This window comes from Cebidichthys violaceus, unplaced genomic scaffold (genome assembly GCF_023349555.1).
Source record: "Cebidichthys violaceus isolate CVI_PGR_0920_01 unplaced genomic scaffold, fCebVio1.0.p SCAF_11, whole genome shotgun sequence".
Lineage (NCBI taxonomy): Eukaryota > Metazoa > Chordata > Actinopteri > Perciformes > Stichaeidae > Cebidichthys > Cebidichthys violaceus.
In genome coordinates, this window is record NW_027176274.1 from 5,035,822 (window position 1) to 5,053,043 (window position 17,222).

Below are 17,222 nucleotides of genomic sequence, written 5' to 3' on the forward strand. Positions count from 1 at the left end.
AGCACCTCGACCTCTTTGCAGTCTGCGTTAGCTGCCTAGCCCACAGATTCCAGACGCTTTTCCTCGTCTTTTAAGTGTCTTTCAGTTTCACTTCAGGCATCGCATGCCTCAAGAACGCATTAAGAACACCCAGCTGGGAGACGCTGACAGAGGCAGAATTCCTCCCACCACAACTTAACAATTTACACCCAAATGGACAGATGGGAGGGAAAGCTGTTAGGCACCAGTCTGTGTAAACGTCGATTCCCTCTAACCCTTTCATTTCTTCTTCTGCCTGCAGACTTACATTGGCAGTGTGGTGATCTCCATGAACCCCTACAGGTCCTTGCCCATCTTCACTCCAGACAAAGTGGAGGAGTATCGCAACAGGAACTTCTATGAACTTAGTCCACACATGTGAGTCCGCTTCCCAGAACCACTCGGTATCTATGTAAATTGTTGTGTCCTGCTTAAAGCCATTTAGAGTTTGACGGTGAGGTTTTCAATTTGGTGTCTTTCATGTGAAAATCCTTCTTTGCTGCAACAAAGAACTGGTGTGGATGGCACTTCAAGGCTTTGTTAGTCTGAATTTTTTTGAGCAGGAACTGGCATCTGTCTGTTGAAGATAGTGTTTTATTTTTATTTTTTTTAAACCTCTGTAAGGATTATCAATTTGGAGTGATTAATGAGGGGGAGGGGGTTGAGATCAGACGGACACTAGCTCTTGCACGGAGAGTCAGTCTGGTGCTCTTGCTGGCCATTCAGCACTGTGGCATGCCATCTGTCCAATGGCAACATTTATTCAACATTGGCTGCGAGGCTGCCAAGATAAAACAAAGCCTGGCAGTCGTCAATTAGCCTGCTGTGTCTCTAGGCTGCAGCAAAACCCCTCAGAGAGACGGACCGAAAGAGCGAGAGTGCCCCAGTCCCAGAACAGACATACTCCCTGCAGACAAAAGCCGGCTCCTTGGCTTTACTTTACAGCCAGCTGTACAGAAGTGTCATGACACACTTTCAGGCTGTTTTGCTCCCTTTTTTTCCCTCTTCTTTAAATGTCCCAGTGCCTGTCCTCCCTCTTTTATACTGGTGGGGGATCGCTGGTGTGTACAAGGAGGTTTTGTCATGGTCGGCTCCACAGTGCTCTGTATTAAATGAAAGCATCAAGTTTTTTAGCAGGTATCCATCTACCTGTTGAGGTATGATAACAAATTCCCCATCAAAATAATTTAAAAAAAAAGTGCTTTTGTTGGCTTAAAGCTGGGACATGTGCTCTGGTAAACAAAGTGTATCGCAGAACATCTAAATGACTGATATCTTAAACCGAAATGTTGCACTTGAAGTGGATAAGTAATGTCTTTTGTCTTTTTTTTTTTTTTATTCCCCTGTAAAATCTGCCATTGAACCAATATTGTGAAAACACAGATGCCAAAATGTCCCACGTGTTCCCAACCGATTAATCACTTTTGTGAACTCTGACAATAACCAAACATGTGCGTTGCTAGAAGGATACTCCACGGAATGTTCATATTGGGGCAATTAAACAACACTGCTGTTTGGCAGGGGTCAAACATTTAAAAAAATGCTCTCTGCTCTCAACTGCCTTACCACAAGATCATTTAGATAGTTACCAAAGGCTAAATAGCCAACCATTTGTCAATCTTTGTAGTCATTTTCATACCATACTGACATGAACTGAACCCAGGATTTGTATGAGTGAAACATGTAAAATCACTGCTATGCTCCTTTGCTTACCTTATGCTGCTAACTTCAAGTTCTTGACTAAGAAATGACAGTTGTAATGAATTAGCAAAATAGATTTTGTGTTTGACTCAATTACTTCTTTGTTGTCTGTCTGAGCCATTCCAACTCATCTGGCTAAAACTAACGACTAACAACTAAGCCATCTGTGAATCCACAGAGCCAGACTGAAGGTGTTAAACCAGAGAGAAGAAGATATAATCAAATACGCCTACCATCCATCACCTAATAATAAAGCAGAACCAGCTGCAATAGAATACACACAACCGGAAAAGTGTCCAAACTAAGGGCATGGTGGAGTAGAAAGAAGCCTGCAACGTCTCTGCTCTCAATGTCTGCGTCTCCAGTGATGGATGACTGGGCTACACTGTCAACAAGAAATGCTTTCTATTGACTGAAATGTGCATCCTCTAAACATGCTGAAACCCATCTTACCATTAGTCTTTAAGTAAAGAAGATTAAACCCCGTTTAAGAGGACAGGCTCTTGAACGGGACCTAAAATGCCAGTCAAAGGCAGATTGTATCAACATGCTACATAAATTGATCTTAATCCTCCGGTCAGGCCATCTGGACCAAGCTTTGGGCTTTGCATTCATCGTCCTCAAGTAATGTTAAACCCTCGGTCTTGTCGAATGCATCAGCACAGTTGTTCTGATTTCCATGTCCTGTCACGTCCGTGTCGATACCGTCGCGACGTCAATTAACTCATTTATGTATTCTGTCTGGAGATTCAAGCTGTCCAAGTGAGGAATGAGACGAGAGGTGGCAACTTCCATCTCTGGGATTTAGGTGCCGATAACCCGGTGACAAGTTTACAGCGTTGGAGGCGGTCTTGTCAACAAATGTGAATTTGACTTTTTTTTTTTTTTTAATTCACTCGTGTATATAAATCTAGAAGCAGCTGGACAGCTGTGGTTTGGAAAGACATTTTGATGTTTTCATTTGAATACATTTGACTTGACTGGTATTCAAAGCAGAGCAGAGAGCAAGCATCACTATAAGGGATTTAAATGGTGGTGTGTCATGCCCTAAACACAAGGCAAATTCTTTTTTTCTACACCTTTTCCTATTAGAGCTCACTTAGCTTCACAATTATTTGGGTGTGTTACTTTAAAGCTACAGAAAATGCATTTATTAGACAATAGCCTTTACCAGAGTAGTGAAAATAAGTTTCAAAAACTGTGATATTTTGCTCTTAATAATTTTGTATTGTAGCTTATTCTTTAATTTAGCTATAGCTCTGCAGTCATACAGCTTTGCAGCAAAAACTGCTAAATTTGAGTTTTGAGCAAACGTAGGGTAAAAAAAAATTATAATAAATAAGTCTGAATACGTGCAACAATATAGCTCTGATAAATGCTCATCTTTAGAAGAAAAGTGCATCATTTTTAGAAAAAGGAATCATAGATATCTTCTACGGATATAATCACGGTGTCCAGTCAATATTTCTAAATCAAAAAATGACTTTCAATTCCTGGTGATGTTTCCCGCCTCCACAAAGTTTTTCATGACCTTATTTTTTGCATGGATGAGCTTCAACTGGCTGGGGGGCTTTATTACCGCAGTGACTGAAGGGATCAGTGTTTGGCTTTAATTAAGGTAACATCAGGGGGTCCTAGGAATCTTCCTCTTCCTGTCTTTGCCTCATCAGGCACTTGTAATGTCAGCAGCTCAGAACAGGCTGCATCAGTTAAGGCCAAAGGAGCTCACAGGGATGTTTGAATGTGCCATAGCTCCTAAAGATCTTAGGCTGTGTATATGAAACCCCATTGACTTGCAGTAAGTTAGCATTGCTCCATCAGCTGAACAAAAAGGACATTTTGTCACATGATTGTTTGCAGAGATAATAATCTCCTAATATCAATATGTTTAGTTTTCAAGCATGAAGCTACTGACTTTATTGATTTTCTCACCTTACTGTCACTGCAAAGATATTTGACAGAACAAATAACAAGCAACAGATAATTGCTCAACCCTTAAACCCCCTTCAGAAACAGCAGCGCAGTGTAAATAACACCGCCGTGTTCGTTGGCAGCGTCCACTTGGAGTGTTTTTGAAGATTTTTGGATACAACCGGGTCATGGACCACACCGTGACAGAACGTCACAAATCTGTTTTCTGTGCCTATAGTAAGTCCCACTGTGAAATGCCGTGCACAGGGACAACATGTCAGCTGATATGTCAAACCCATCCCCAAAACAATCTCTAGTCCTCGCTTTCCTCAGAACACACAGCACATTTATTAAAGTGAATTGGTTGTCTGCGTCGGCGCTGTGGGGATTGACTAAGCATCCTGGATAGTCTGTTTGGACGAGATGAAAGATGAATGTCTCTTAAGGTTATTGATTCAAAGCCAGGAAAATGTGCCTGAGCAGAATTGGATTAGTCAAACGTGTTACCTTTTTTAATTAATGCCGTTGCATCATCAGTGGCTCATTGCTGGTGTGTGTCCGCATCTCCAAGGGTGCCTGAAATACCGTGTGTGTGTGTGTGTGTGTGTGTGTGTGTGTGTGTGTGTGTGTGTGTGTGTGTGTGTGTGTGTGTGTGTGTGTGTGTGTGTGTGTGTGTGTGTGTGTGTGTGTGTGTGTGTGTGTGTGTGTGTGTGTGTGTGTGTGGTGGTGTTTTTGTGTCTTTTGCACGAGTACAAAACAGTGAGTATGTGCAGGTGTTCATCCATTTCACACCTGCTCTTGTAATCCCTGGACAAATGGAGGTATGTGTTTGTGTGTGTGTGTGTGTGTGTGTGTGTGTATGTGTGCCCATCAGCTGGAGGGAGAGCTGCAGCTGGTCCCCTATCTCTAAACTTGTTAGTAGACTAATTGCCTGTTAAGTTCCATCTTAATTAGAGTTAGGCCTATTGCGTATATACCCTGGCTCTTGCCAAGCCAGAGACCACTACAGTACATATTGATCGACTAAGAACAAGATATAAGATGTTTCCATGCAGTTGTCGTGAAGTTTACAAAGTCACAACATAGAGATTATGATTCGGGTAATCATTTTTGAAGCAAATGATGATCTTACATGAAAAACAAAATGACAAAACAAAGACATGAGAATGTACCAGCTACATTATAAATATAATCTCAACAGCAATAATCTAATTTCCAAGAGTCCAACATTTGTGTAATATTGAACTGAAATGTCATAATCATCAAAAAAAAAAAGTACCTGGATGGAGAGGGAAAAAAAAAAGCATATGCATGTGTTTGGAAATGTGAATGAACTCTCCAGCTGGGTTTATAGAGGACCACTCATGTGTCCATCATTTGCTCTGCCGGCCAATTTAGCAAAATGCTCCTTTGCCCAGATGAGGCGCCTCATAATTAACTGGCAGGTGTTTTCCTCCCCTCTACACAAAGTCGAAGCATTAGAGATGAACTAATCAGTGGCCTTTCTCCATGCACAGCAGCATTACAGATGGCCTGGAATCAGTTTTTGTGTGTCCCCTTCCGCCCAAGCCAGACACAGATTGGTGTGTGTGTGTGTGTGTGTGTGTGTGTGTGTGTGTGTGTGTGTGTGTGTGTGTGTGTGTGTGTGTGTGTGTGTGTGTGTGTGTGTGTGTGTGTGTGTGTGTGTGTTCGTGCGGACAGGCAGCTAGCCCCACGTCTCTAGGGTAGGATCGTATTTCCCCAACGTTTAATGAGGGATTGAGACCCCCGATGCTCTCTGCGCTCAATACCTAGTGCCACTAGAGCATTGGTTGCGGGGGGGGGGGGGGGGGGGGGGGGGGGGGGCATCACGACTGGCTAATGGAGCAAAGAGGCCCCGTGCAAGGCGTATGTCGGGGTGTTCAGCTGTTATTGCACAAGGTTAGGACAGCTTGGCTGTGAAATCTGCTTTGTTGTAGAGCGTTTGACACCTAGGAGTATTATTGTTTATTTGTTTTAATTGTTCTTAAGGCGTGTGTCTGTGTGTGTGTGTGTGTGTGTGTGTGTGTGTGTGTGTGTGTGTGTGTGTGTGTCCTTGCAATGCTCATCATAGCATGCTTTATGATGATACTCAAGACACTTGGGATTGTCTTTTACTCAGATTTTAGCCTTGCTTTTGTGTATCTGCTGTATTACTCCGCACAGTAAATACCGTTTGTCATATCTCAAGAATGAGTAGGACGTTAAAATCCTTGATCGTCCCAACCACAATCCAACCCAAAATAAAGAAACTCCAGTGCATCCAAAGAACATGAAACACGCATTGCATTGAATCGTGCTGTTTCCAGTGGAAGGCCTGCGATTACGTCAAACGGCTCTGAAGAAGACCAGAGATCACGTGTGGGGGAGTGAGCTGCTCGTACTGAGTGCCTGCCTGACCAGGATCACACTAAAAGCATTCCCTCTGAGCGATCCCGTCCTACGTGATGTGTATGTTTGCATTACGACTACCGTCTCAGCCCTTTGCACAGAACGGTGCACGTGGCTTTTGCAGTAGTCTAGAACCAACGCCGCTGTGAAGCCCTGGCATCACTTCAGGCTTCTTTCTATTTAACCACAGCCAAGTTTGTGAGAGCAAATTAATTATGTCATAATGTGCAACACAAACCTGCCAATGAACCATTAGTGTAAGGATTCATTTAAAATATGATCAACGGGCATGAGACTATTTCATATTGCAAGATGTTTGATTAAGATAAAGAGCCATGGTAACGTAGCGCTTTGTCCGCTAGGTGGGATGGACTTTGGAGCCATTTACTGCATCATAGCGTCAGAGCTGTGGTTACCTTTCCAGTGTTGTCAGTCGGAACACTGATCAAAAGGCAAAAAGTACAAGTTGGAAATTCCCTCCTATAATTTATAGAATTTGTTTTGGCAGCTTACCCAAATACATTTGCACCTTTTTTTTTTTTTTTTTTTTTTTTTTTTGTATTGGTCTTACCTTCAAACTGTTGAACTGAAAAGCTGTTCAATCTGACGAAGTACTGTATTCGGCTGCATCTGTTGTGGAATAATTGAGTTGATATTAGCTGTGTGACTGCAGTACTGTTTCGCAGCGGACTCGAGTGTCAGAATATGTTGTAAAAACTCAAACTGTAATAAAACTGTTAACACAGGAGGCCCTTAATAAGACACAAGAATGGTAGTTCTAAGATAAGGTCAGTCCTGTTTGATGTCCTTGTTTCTAACCGTCAAATAGAAGATGTGAAACAGTTCATATCCGTTTCCATCGGTGCATTCTTTCTGTTATTTTGTCCAGCTGCAGTTATTCGGTAACAAGCTTGCACCACGTGTAGTGTACACTGATTTGGTATTATATAAGACTGTTTTCAAAGAGGCCTACGTAAATTGCAGCACAGAACCTGAGCGTAGGTAGATTTAAGTAGGCACTTGTTGAAATGGCATTTTGACTCAGGTGGGCAGAGTGAGTCCTCTCCAGCATGTGTGTTGGCGTAATGGTGAGCGGGGTGATCCTCGAGAGACATGATTGGGAAAGTGTGTGTGTGTGTGTGTGTGTGTGTGTGTGTGTGTTTCTTTGTCCACCCACTGCTTCAACCCAAGAATATAATGCAAATGTATTAAAAGTGGATGATGCAACCATTCATAATCAACTGCTACATTTGTGCATGAAGGCAGCAGGTCTAGTCCACTTGCACACTCATTACAGAAACTTCCTAAGTCTAAAATTCTTTCTTATCTTTAAGGATTTTTGATATTATAGCAATCATTTTCTAAACTGTATTTCTGAAAAATATCTTTAGATAGGATTTAGTTTTTACAGAACAGTCCTAACTTAAAGGATTCCCAAGCTAGGAATCCTGAGGTAGGATGTCATAAACCCTCTCTCCTAAATTCACTTCCCACAGGGCCCTAATGCTATTTAAGACAATAGTTTTTGATTTGTATTTATTGTCAATTTTTTTTACTACATTGGTGGCTGTGCCAATTTGCATATTGAATTTCTCATACTGTGTGAGCCAGGTTGTGTTTGGTAGCCCATAGCATCTGCGATTACTTAACCTAATGGCAACCATTAATTGCGAAAGGTTCTGAATTCCTCTGTTGGTTCCAAAGATAACGCACCTACCTGCTGATAACTTACCACCGTGCTGATTACACATGGCCTGCGCTGTCATTTATTGCTTCTGCGAGCACAAGATTTTATTTCATAGATTCTCTTTTATCTGTGACTGTCCCCAAACCATTGTAAACTCTCTCCATTCATAGCCAGAACAATGGGTATTAGCCTTTTATCTGTGTACACAGCTGGCATAACAACACATGAGAGGCATACCGAAATGGAGGTTGATAGATAAGACTCACTGCTGCGTAGAATATTGTTCCACCACAGAGCCTTATATATTTACAATAATGTATGTTTTTGTATATGTTGGAGGCGATTATCAAGGGGCACACATATTTCCATTCATTTGTTGAAGATGCTATAGAACTATTTTCTTTTTTCTTTGTAAGTTGTATCATTATGTTATTTTTTCAGACCAAATCCACTTTTTAGGCCTCGTGTGTATTTTTATCTGCTTTTTTTTTTTTTTTTTAGCATATGGCTGTCCACAGCAGTGCTGTAGTTAATGTAATGTGGACAATGAAGGAACATCAGCTTTTGATGGAGGACTGCACCTCCTGCTGTAGAACTGGAGCAGTTGGAGCACAGTCACTGTGGGGCAGCGTGTGATCGGCCACATGAAATCAAACGAGCTGTCAAAGTGATTTGGATGTCACGGTATTTGTGCAGATTGTGGATTCATTTGGTTGTGGACATTTAGCCAAGACCTCCCGAAGGACCTGACTGCGAGCCCAACGGGTCAGGCTGACATTACACAGAGAAAGTGTAAATGTTAATGGAAAACTAATCTGACATCGTAGCGGGGTTAAGCTTGTGCCAGGTAATGACCACTGCCAAGCTAGTGTTTTGCTTTGGAGCTTGGGTGAATTTCTATTCTAAAAAGTTGATTATTCGGGGGGGAAAATGATCAATGTTTTATTTAAAAAATGGAATCCAGCTTCTCTACTCTGCCGAATTGAACTTCCGATGCAGATATGCATTCCAAATATATTTTAAGGTTATGTTCCCTTGCAACATGTTGATCACTGAAAGCTTTTTCACTAAACGTTTTGTTGGAGGTGGTTTTTATTTCAGCCAAGGCAGCCCACCTCTGCTATAAAACACAGCAGGGATCCCTAGTCCCTTTTTACACAGCGGCCCCACAATACTGCCAGAAAGAAGAACCGCCATTACGCCGGCTTTTCTTTTCTACACTGAACCGAACAAGGCCGGCATAATGCTGCCACAGTGCGTCGTTTTAGGGTACAATGCTCTGTTTTTTTTGGCTCTGGGGGGGAAAAAGGACCCCATGACGACTGTAGTCCCTTCTACCAAAACCCTCCTGGTCTGTGGCCTCCTCATTTCATGGTGTGGAGCGGGACAAGTTGTCACCCGCCGCTGTGGTGCTGCTGTAGGACCAACATTACACTGTCGGTCAGACCCACAATGACTCTGTCTGTTGTCTGAATGGACTCGGTGGGTCACGCGGTCACCCTGAAGCCTTTTTGCTTCTTTGAAGAGTATGCCAAGTCATCTTGTACTAAAAAAGGCGTAGCAGTTTATTTCTATGCAGCCTTTGTGTGGGTGCGAGTGTGTGCACTGTGCGGGGGGGGGGGGGGGGGGTGTTGCGATGCCTGTAGGGCTCATAGATTACACGTCATTCATTTTTCTTTACTTTGAAAAACAAATCAAACGTACAGTATATAGTAGATAAGACGTTATTCTCTATTCAGATGGGTCATAGCAGGTCATCCTCAAATATGTATGTTGTTGAGATGAGAACGTTCCAATGAAACTGAAGTTAAACCAATAAGAAGTGGTCATACTGGTCTAGTACAGTTGGTTTCATGGACGGTCTGAATATGTCAGCTGGACTACGCTTCAGTGACTAGTTGTTTTATATTGAGAGAGCCTGAAGTGCCACAGTGGAAGGCCGAGACATGGGGAGCAGGATGAAGAGAGGAAGTCCTCAAACCTGACAGAGCTGGTGCTTTCTGGGCTATAAAAAGACATCTTGCTCCTCTGTCTCCATCCTCCTGTCTGTAGCTGTGCACATGTGGCCATGTGTGTTTTTCTATATCTCCTAGCCAAAGGCACAAGGCCTTCATTTATCAGTGTTGAGCTCTCATATATCAGACAGTCTTTAAGCCCTTTCAACAACTGATAATTGGGAGTCATTTGAATATCTTTTTATTTTTTTTAATATCCTCCATGCTGATTCCCTAAAAGCCTCTGAAAGAGCCTCAGAAGAGTCTTTGTTTCAATATTTCTTTGAGGATGTCTCGCTAACTTACTCAGCATGCTTATTTCCTGCTCTTCCAAGGATCAGACAAACAACTTGAATCTGTGTATTCCCCTGCTGTGGAACACTAAATTGCTGTGCAATAAAGTAAATTAAAGCCCTGGACCCCCTCAAAGTTTGATTTATGGGTGGGTGGGTGGGGGGGGGGGTATCAATGAGTCATTTAACAGAGGTCTCAGGCAACCCTGAGCGAGATAAATTAGAGATCTTTGGCAGCAGTGCTTCACCCTGAGCTTTTAATTTGGAGAGTTGGAGGAAATCGTCATTGCACCTTGCAAGTTGCACATTGAGAGTGCTCTTTAACATACACAACTGTCATCATGATCTCGTGTCAGATCTTTTCCTTACCACCCATTTTATAGCAACGCATTGTCGTAACCAATACACGCAGATGGGCCACATCTGTCCGAACCGCACCGGCACGTTCGTCAAACAATCTGTGTGTGTGTGTGTGTGTGTGTGTGTGTGTGTGTGTGTGTGTGTGTGTGTGTGTGTGTGTGTGTGTGTGTGTGTGTGTGTGTGTGTGTGTGTGTGTTTCTTGCACCAGCCACCGGCTCTTCCACCTGATCATAAAGCATCAGGAAAGCGTTGCTTCCTTGCCAGGTGGATTTCCTGTGTCCCCCCTCCCACATACAAACACATAATAGAAACTGGATTTAGCATCAAAGCACTGAACAGGTTTATCCACTTTTAGGCCTGGAAAATGAACAAAGTTTTACTTTTGAAAAGCATATTTAGATGTGCTGCATGTCAATATGAAGACATGGCTCTGAGAGAGAGAGAGAGAGAGAGAGAGAGAGAGAGAGAGAGAGAGAGAGAGAGAGAGAGAGAGAGAGAGAGAGAGAGAGAGAGAGAGAGAGAGAGAGAGAGAGAGAGAGAGAGAGAGAGAGAGAGAGATTATTATTGTTTGCTAAAGTCCTGTCATCTCCCAGTAGCTGGCTGGGCTGCGCTCCGGCCCATATATTACAGCTGCATTAGCATCTATAAATGACTCCTTTAAAGTGTGCAGAATCTGCCCTCGGAGTACTCCACCCTCTTAAGATTCAGGTCACACTGCAGGACCATTAGCTCCTCCTGTGCCCCAGATACCAAAGGTTGATAGTATGAAGAACTGACTAGGCTATTTTCTACTGCTTACCTCATGCCAGTGTGGCTTTGTGTTCACCGCTGCCACGTGCATGTCCAAATTACAGCCTGTAGGCAGATGTGAAGGGGAGGTGCCAAGTGGCACTTATGGTCCAAGGCCCTCTTCCCAGCCTAACCCCCCCCCCACACACACACACACACACACACACACACACACACACACACACACACACACACACACACACACACACACACTCAGCTACACACACGGATCTGGGAGGCCTTTGGGATTTGGGTGCCTCACTCAATGCTTCCTCTGCCTTTGATGGTGACCTTGGTGCTTCATCATCATTTTGACTTCCATGTTTGTGAAGTGGTTCAGCCTGTTGCTATTCACTGCTTTCATGGTCCTAATGATAGCACTCTGTTGTAGCCGCAGGGATGAACATTCATTCTAATTCTGCCTTGTTTTTTTTGCTTCTGTATGTGGGAATAAAGCACACAGATTAGTATCTTGTGAGAGGTCAGCTGTGGTTTGGATTGTTTTTCTTTTAAATGTTCAAAATTAATTTTATATAATCTGGATATGCAAAATGTTTTGGGTGTGGCCCCTCGCTTCACTTGACTTCTATTCATATTGTGATTATGTGGTGGCCATTCATATTCATTTGACTAGCTGTGTGTGTGTGTGTGTGTGTGTGTGTGTGTGTGTGTGTGTGTGTGTAAAAAGGACCTCCCACTCCTATTTCACACCCCTCACCTTCCCCTGGTACACGCCCCCTCCCACTGGCCTCCTCTGGGGGCGACATAATTGATGTGTGATGATCTGCTCATTGTCGGGATGAGGTCAGGCAAAAGGAGTGTTTTCACAAAGCAGACATCTGCTGCGCTGTGCTGCCCTTTTCAACAGTGACGTGATGTCCTGTGGCAAGTCTCATCCATACAAACTCTGTGTACAGGAGAGGGTAGGGGCTGGGCTGTGATTACAGACTGTGTGGGTGGGGATTTCTGAGTGAGAGGCTTGTGCCAGACCGAAAAAACAACAACTGAGGGCTCTAAAAATTTACATTTAAGGTTCCCTGTATATATTCATTGCATATTCATTTTATATTCAGTATTTCTCACCAGGACAAATCCCCCAAAGTGTGTTGAATGCAGTTATTTCCTTTTTAAACTTTTGTAATGCAGATTTTCTTTGTGAACCTACATTGTTGACATCCGTATTAACATTGTTTAGCTGTCTTCTTCCCCGCATTTTGCTGGGGTATTGCTTAGTTTCTTGGCTAATGGTGATCAGTTAAACAGTGTGATGACGTTGCATAATTTCCACGCAATACAAATGTATTAATGTTACTGCCCTGCACAGTTGGCAGGGGTATGTTTTGCTTCACCTGTGCGTACACTTCGGATGTTTTAAGAGGTGGATATGGTGCAGTCGGCTCCAGTGGCCGACTGCGGTACTGTAAGAAAATGCACTTGGTCCCAACAAGCATTCACCTGGAGTTCGCCATTATAAAATAAACCTCAGTAAAACTGTCGACAGGACACTTTCAGCCTCGAACAACCTCAATGATAACTCTCCTATGACATTTGAAACCATGAAGGTTGTATACTGTGTCATAATGTAAAGCCTGTAAAAATAGTGCACCATAGCATCTCCAGTGTTTAGAGCCTATTAACTCACTACAGCAGCTCGACTCAAAGGAAGTTACTTCTGCACTAGCGTACCGCTCTTCCTGAGAGTGTGTTGGTGGACGGCCCCCACTGGGGGCTGACGAGGGAGAGGACCGGTTGCCGGGCTCCATGGGCTCTGGTCCCAAACGATGTGTGATGGTGCAGAACCCTAAGCTCCATTAGCCCGCCTGAGCTTTGACTTTGTATTGTGGCCTGGAATGCATTCATCTGGCTGTCCATCTCTGGGCAACCTCTCTGTCATGGTTTCTTACCAGCAATCGGCTACTTTTTTCGAGTTGGAGGTCAGTGTTAGTTCAGCGCGTGATTATACGCTTCAAGTTCGGCTCCTAACCGCACTGACTCCACTAATACATTTAGTTGCTGTACCCCAAATTAGATATTTTTTATTTTTTCAGACATTAGCTTCTTTTTCCATGTCTTGCTGTAATTTGTGGATATATTTGGACTAGATAATGAATTGCTGAGTGATGCCACATTGCATAGTTCAGCATGCAGCCTGAACATCTCCCTTAGAAATCACTTTGACCCGGTCTAACCAGTTCTTTAGCCTGCTGCCTGGTGCCACGCTACATTTTGATATGCAGTGTGCTTGAATGACAAGAGCTTTGCCTCTACAAGTAAATCTAACCTCAGCAACCATGCTCAGCATCCCATTTCACACCCAGGTACAACCCATTGTCGGTGTTGTATTAAAACCCCTGTCAGCATCTGTAAATGTCAGACATTCTTTCCTACGCTCACGTCTCGCACTCCCATATAAATACTCCATTAATGGACCGGGGAGACTTGGAGTGCCCCCACCCTCCGGGCAAGGAGTTAGACCAAATTAGACACTGGGGAGAGACTATTTTGATGCATTCCTCCAAAATTACCTCAAGCTATATTTACCTTGTACTTAATGTAAAACATGAGACTTCAAACTGTTGATCTAGCTTGATGTTTGATTACTTTGGTGAATGTTTTGAAGCTCATAAACGTCCTGTAGCGACGGTTGGTATCAGAGGTGTGGATTCAAGTCACTTCAGACTAATTGACGAAATAAAAATACTTTGCAACTCAACTTGGACGTTAACGCCAATGACTCGTGACTTCACTTTGACTTGAGCCCTTTGAATTGAAAATACACCAAGCCCAGATATTTAGAATCCAAATTGGAACCATTTTATTGCCAAAGTATGTTGCACATACACGGAATTTGACTTTAAAAGTTATCTAGAGAGTGTGTGCACCAAGGCGATCAACTACGCGGCAAGATGACACTTAATTCCCCAGAACTGCTTTGTTTGAACCAATCAAATGACATCCAATCAAGTTGCAGGAGAAAGCCATTAAGAGCTAGTGCTACGTGACTGAGCAGCAGCAGTTGTTGTTGTTGTTAAATACAATTGCATTTGGTGAAGAGTGCTTCATGAAAGTTTAGGACTTGGGACTTGAGTGCGAAGACTTGTTACTTGCGAAACAATAACTTGGCCCCACCTCTGGTAGGGATTCATCGTCTTGCTCAAGGGCACTTCAGCAGGGCAGAGTCTCCCCAATACCTTTTTAGTCAGCTGCTTCCCTTCTGTGACGGTCCACCAGGTCAGTCCGACTCCTTCCTTTTTAAACCTGACGGAGCTCATCATGAAGGTCTCAGATGATACGTTCTTCCAACTCCACTTTACCTTGTCTCAAACGAACTCCATTTGTTTAACAGCTTAAGGCATAATCACAGCTATTACCAGTCATGGCTTTGGGGGGGAAAAAAAAGTACTGAGTGATGCCAAAGTACGGTGGGGGGTGTACAGGAGGCGAAGTGAGTTAATTTGCAGTCTCATGTCCTTCTGGAGGAGGAAGTTGGAAGACACTCCTCGCAGCGCTGTACATGACCGTTTGCTTGCCAAATGGAAGCCATAAAACCCTTTAATGTTCCTTCTTTGTGTGCGTATCACAATGAAATTACAGACCACTGTGCCACACAAGATAAAAAAAAAAGAAAAAAGTGTCATTGTGATATGGCCCTCACACCATCCACACCCTCCCCTCCAACCGTAAGGGCTTGTCTGAATAAAGAGAACAAATAATACATTGTTCTGGAATTCAGAGGGGGTGAAACTGCAATAATCAGTCCCACTTTCCCATTGTATCACTGTCCTGGAATGTACGACAATAGGCTTCACTTCATAATAGGCACTCTACTTTTATCATTCACTAATCCACCGAGGGTTATTTTACAGTGAGTGATTGCATTAATCAAACACCTGAAAGTGCACAAAGCAGACTCTCTTTTTTTTTTTTTTTTTGAATAGCAACAGGAAAAATCCCCAAGGTTATGTAAACTAATTGTTTTAACTGTCACATAAGGAGGGGGAAAAAAAAAAACTGCTTTTAAGCATGTCACTGTTCTTGTTTGCATTTGGATGCAGGAGCTTTAGCAGTATTAGTGTTGAGTTAGGAAGAAAGGAGCAGGAAATAGACAATATTACAACTATCAAAGCCAAATCACAAATGTGAACCAGCCGGTGTAGCTAAATAAAGCTGCAAGTCACTCCAGTCCTGGGGCTGTTCTACAGATGCGACCTAATTTCCAATAAAGCCGCGTGCTATTGATTAGGATGGACGCCATGCAGCCTGGCACAGTGGTTTATTATCACTCTGAACTTCTTTCACCCCAGTGTCTCTCCCAAAATATCTTATGAAAATAAGGATGTTATGTAAGCTGAGGGCATGCATTATAAAGTACTGTGAAAGCTTATGACTTTGTGCCTTTTTGTCTTCCAGCTATGCTTTGGCAGATGAGGCCTACCGTTCACTGAGGGACCAGGACAAGGACCAGTGCATCCTCATCACAGGGGAGAGCGGGGCTGGGAAAACCGGTATGTAGCTAGAAGCTAACTCCTCCTCATCGTAACCTCTGTGCCCTCGTCAAGCGTCCCCGCGAAGCAGAGCAGGGAGTCGCTTCTGGGACACTTCTGAAATGTGCTGCAACACGTCTGGTGGAATCACAGGCACCGGTCTAGAGTGGCCGCGTTGCAGCCGGATCACATTTTAATAAATCAATTTTAAAGATGCATACCTCCATCCGATGTCTTGGAGTGCGTAGTCTATCATCTGAGAGTGTGGGTGTGGTGTGAGGGAGAGGGACCCAAAGAGGCGCTGTGTCAAGTGTGAAGTTGTTTGGATGAGCAGTTCTACAAGCGGCCTCCTACCGGAGGCCGAGCAATCGGCCCGTTCTATACGAGCGCCGCACAAGTTTATCCGAAGAAAAAAACAAAAAACACTTAAAGCATCCAAGAACAGAGAACCTTAGCTAATAGATCCCAGGAGAGGTAAAGATGTACCATCAGGCCTTCTCATTTGTTTGGCTGCTCTTGTTTGTAGTGCTGAACAAACAAGTGTTGTAAGTGTAGTCAAACCATATTTGTAAGATAAGTTATGTTTAAAGCCACAGAGCAGATTTACATCAGATGTACTTTTTTTTTTTTTTTTTTTTTTTTTTTTTTTTCAAAAAGCAGCTTGATGAAGTTTTTTTTGAGAACATCATGCTGGCACATGAGACGTGACTACCTCTTTTGATGACCTGTATACGGAGAGGCTGTTAAATGATAGAGGTAGACAAATCAAAGCAGACCAGCAGCTTGCAGATGGTTTCCTGATTTGCATGACACGCTCATGTCTGACAGCGCGTCGGACTAGAAATATGAAGCCTACTGATGTTAGAGGATGCCGTGTTCACGTCCCCGCCCCTTTTATTTAGTTGGTGTCATAACAGTGTGGCCATGTTGCGGTCGGGAGCAGTCTCGCATACCTCACAGAAAGCCAAGAGGAATGGAGTCTCCTGTTGGCAGCGATGTGGTGCAGGTAAACGACATATCGAGTACAAACTGTAGGAAGTCGCTATTCATTACTGAAATACATTCCTGCACAGTAAAGACAGACGTACAGTCATACTTAGACTTTTTTAATTTGACCCTTGCACTTGTTGTCACTCATTGTTTGCTTCAAACTCACACACTGGATTTTCATGTGTGCGACAGACTTTAAGTGTAGGAGTAATTTGTAATCACAGCGTCCATTTGGTTTCAACTCAAAGCGGCCATGTGGCTTTAATCAAGGGGTGAGGAGTACTGAATATTATACAGTAGAAGTTCCATCTCTTTATGTATGTATGTATGGCTGTCCTTTCCTTACTATAATCTGAATTCATCTCCCAGCCCTACCTTTTTTTTCTTTGTGCGCTACCGCACTGATGCCATATCCATTTCCCGTATTTCTAATGTGACGCACGCACCGTTTTCATGGTGTTGATGGCTTTGATCTATTTGCACATTGATCTCTGGCTGGAGCTCATATTTAACAACGTAACTTTCCCCGTAGCACTTTGGCAGCAAACATTAGGATCCACGAAACCACAAGAGCCACTGTCAACAC

At 43.3% G+C, this 17,222-nt stretch overlaps 1 protein-coding gene across 4 annotated transcripts in view; it reads left to right on the forward strand.

Moving 5' to 3' along the window:
• myo1b (myosin IB) overlaps positions 1 to 17,222 on the forward strand; it is a 57,138-nt gene that overhangs the window by 10,545 nt on the left and 29,371 nt on the right. For all 4 annotated transcript variants that reach the window (XM_068701507.1, XM_068701516.1, XM_068701525.1 and 1 more), the window contains exons 3-4: positions 281 to 396; positions 15,573 to 15,667. In XM_068701507.1, the coding sequence (XP_068557608.1) occupies positions 281 to 396; positions 15,573 to 15,667 (211 nt within the window). The remainder of the gene's footprint in view (positions 1 to 280; positions 397 to 15,572; positions 15,668 to 17,222) is intronic.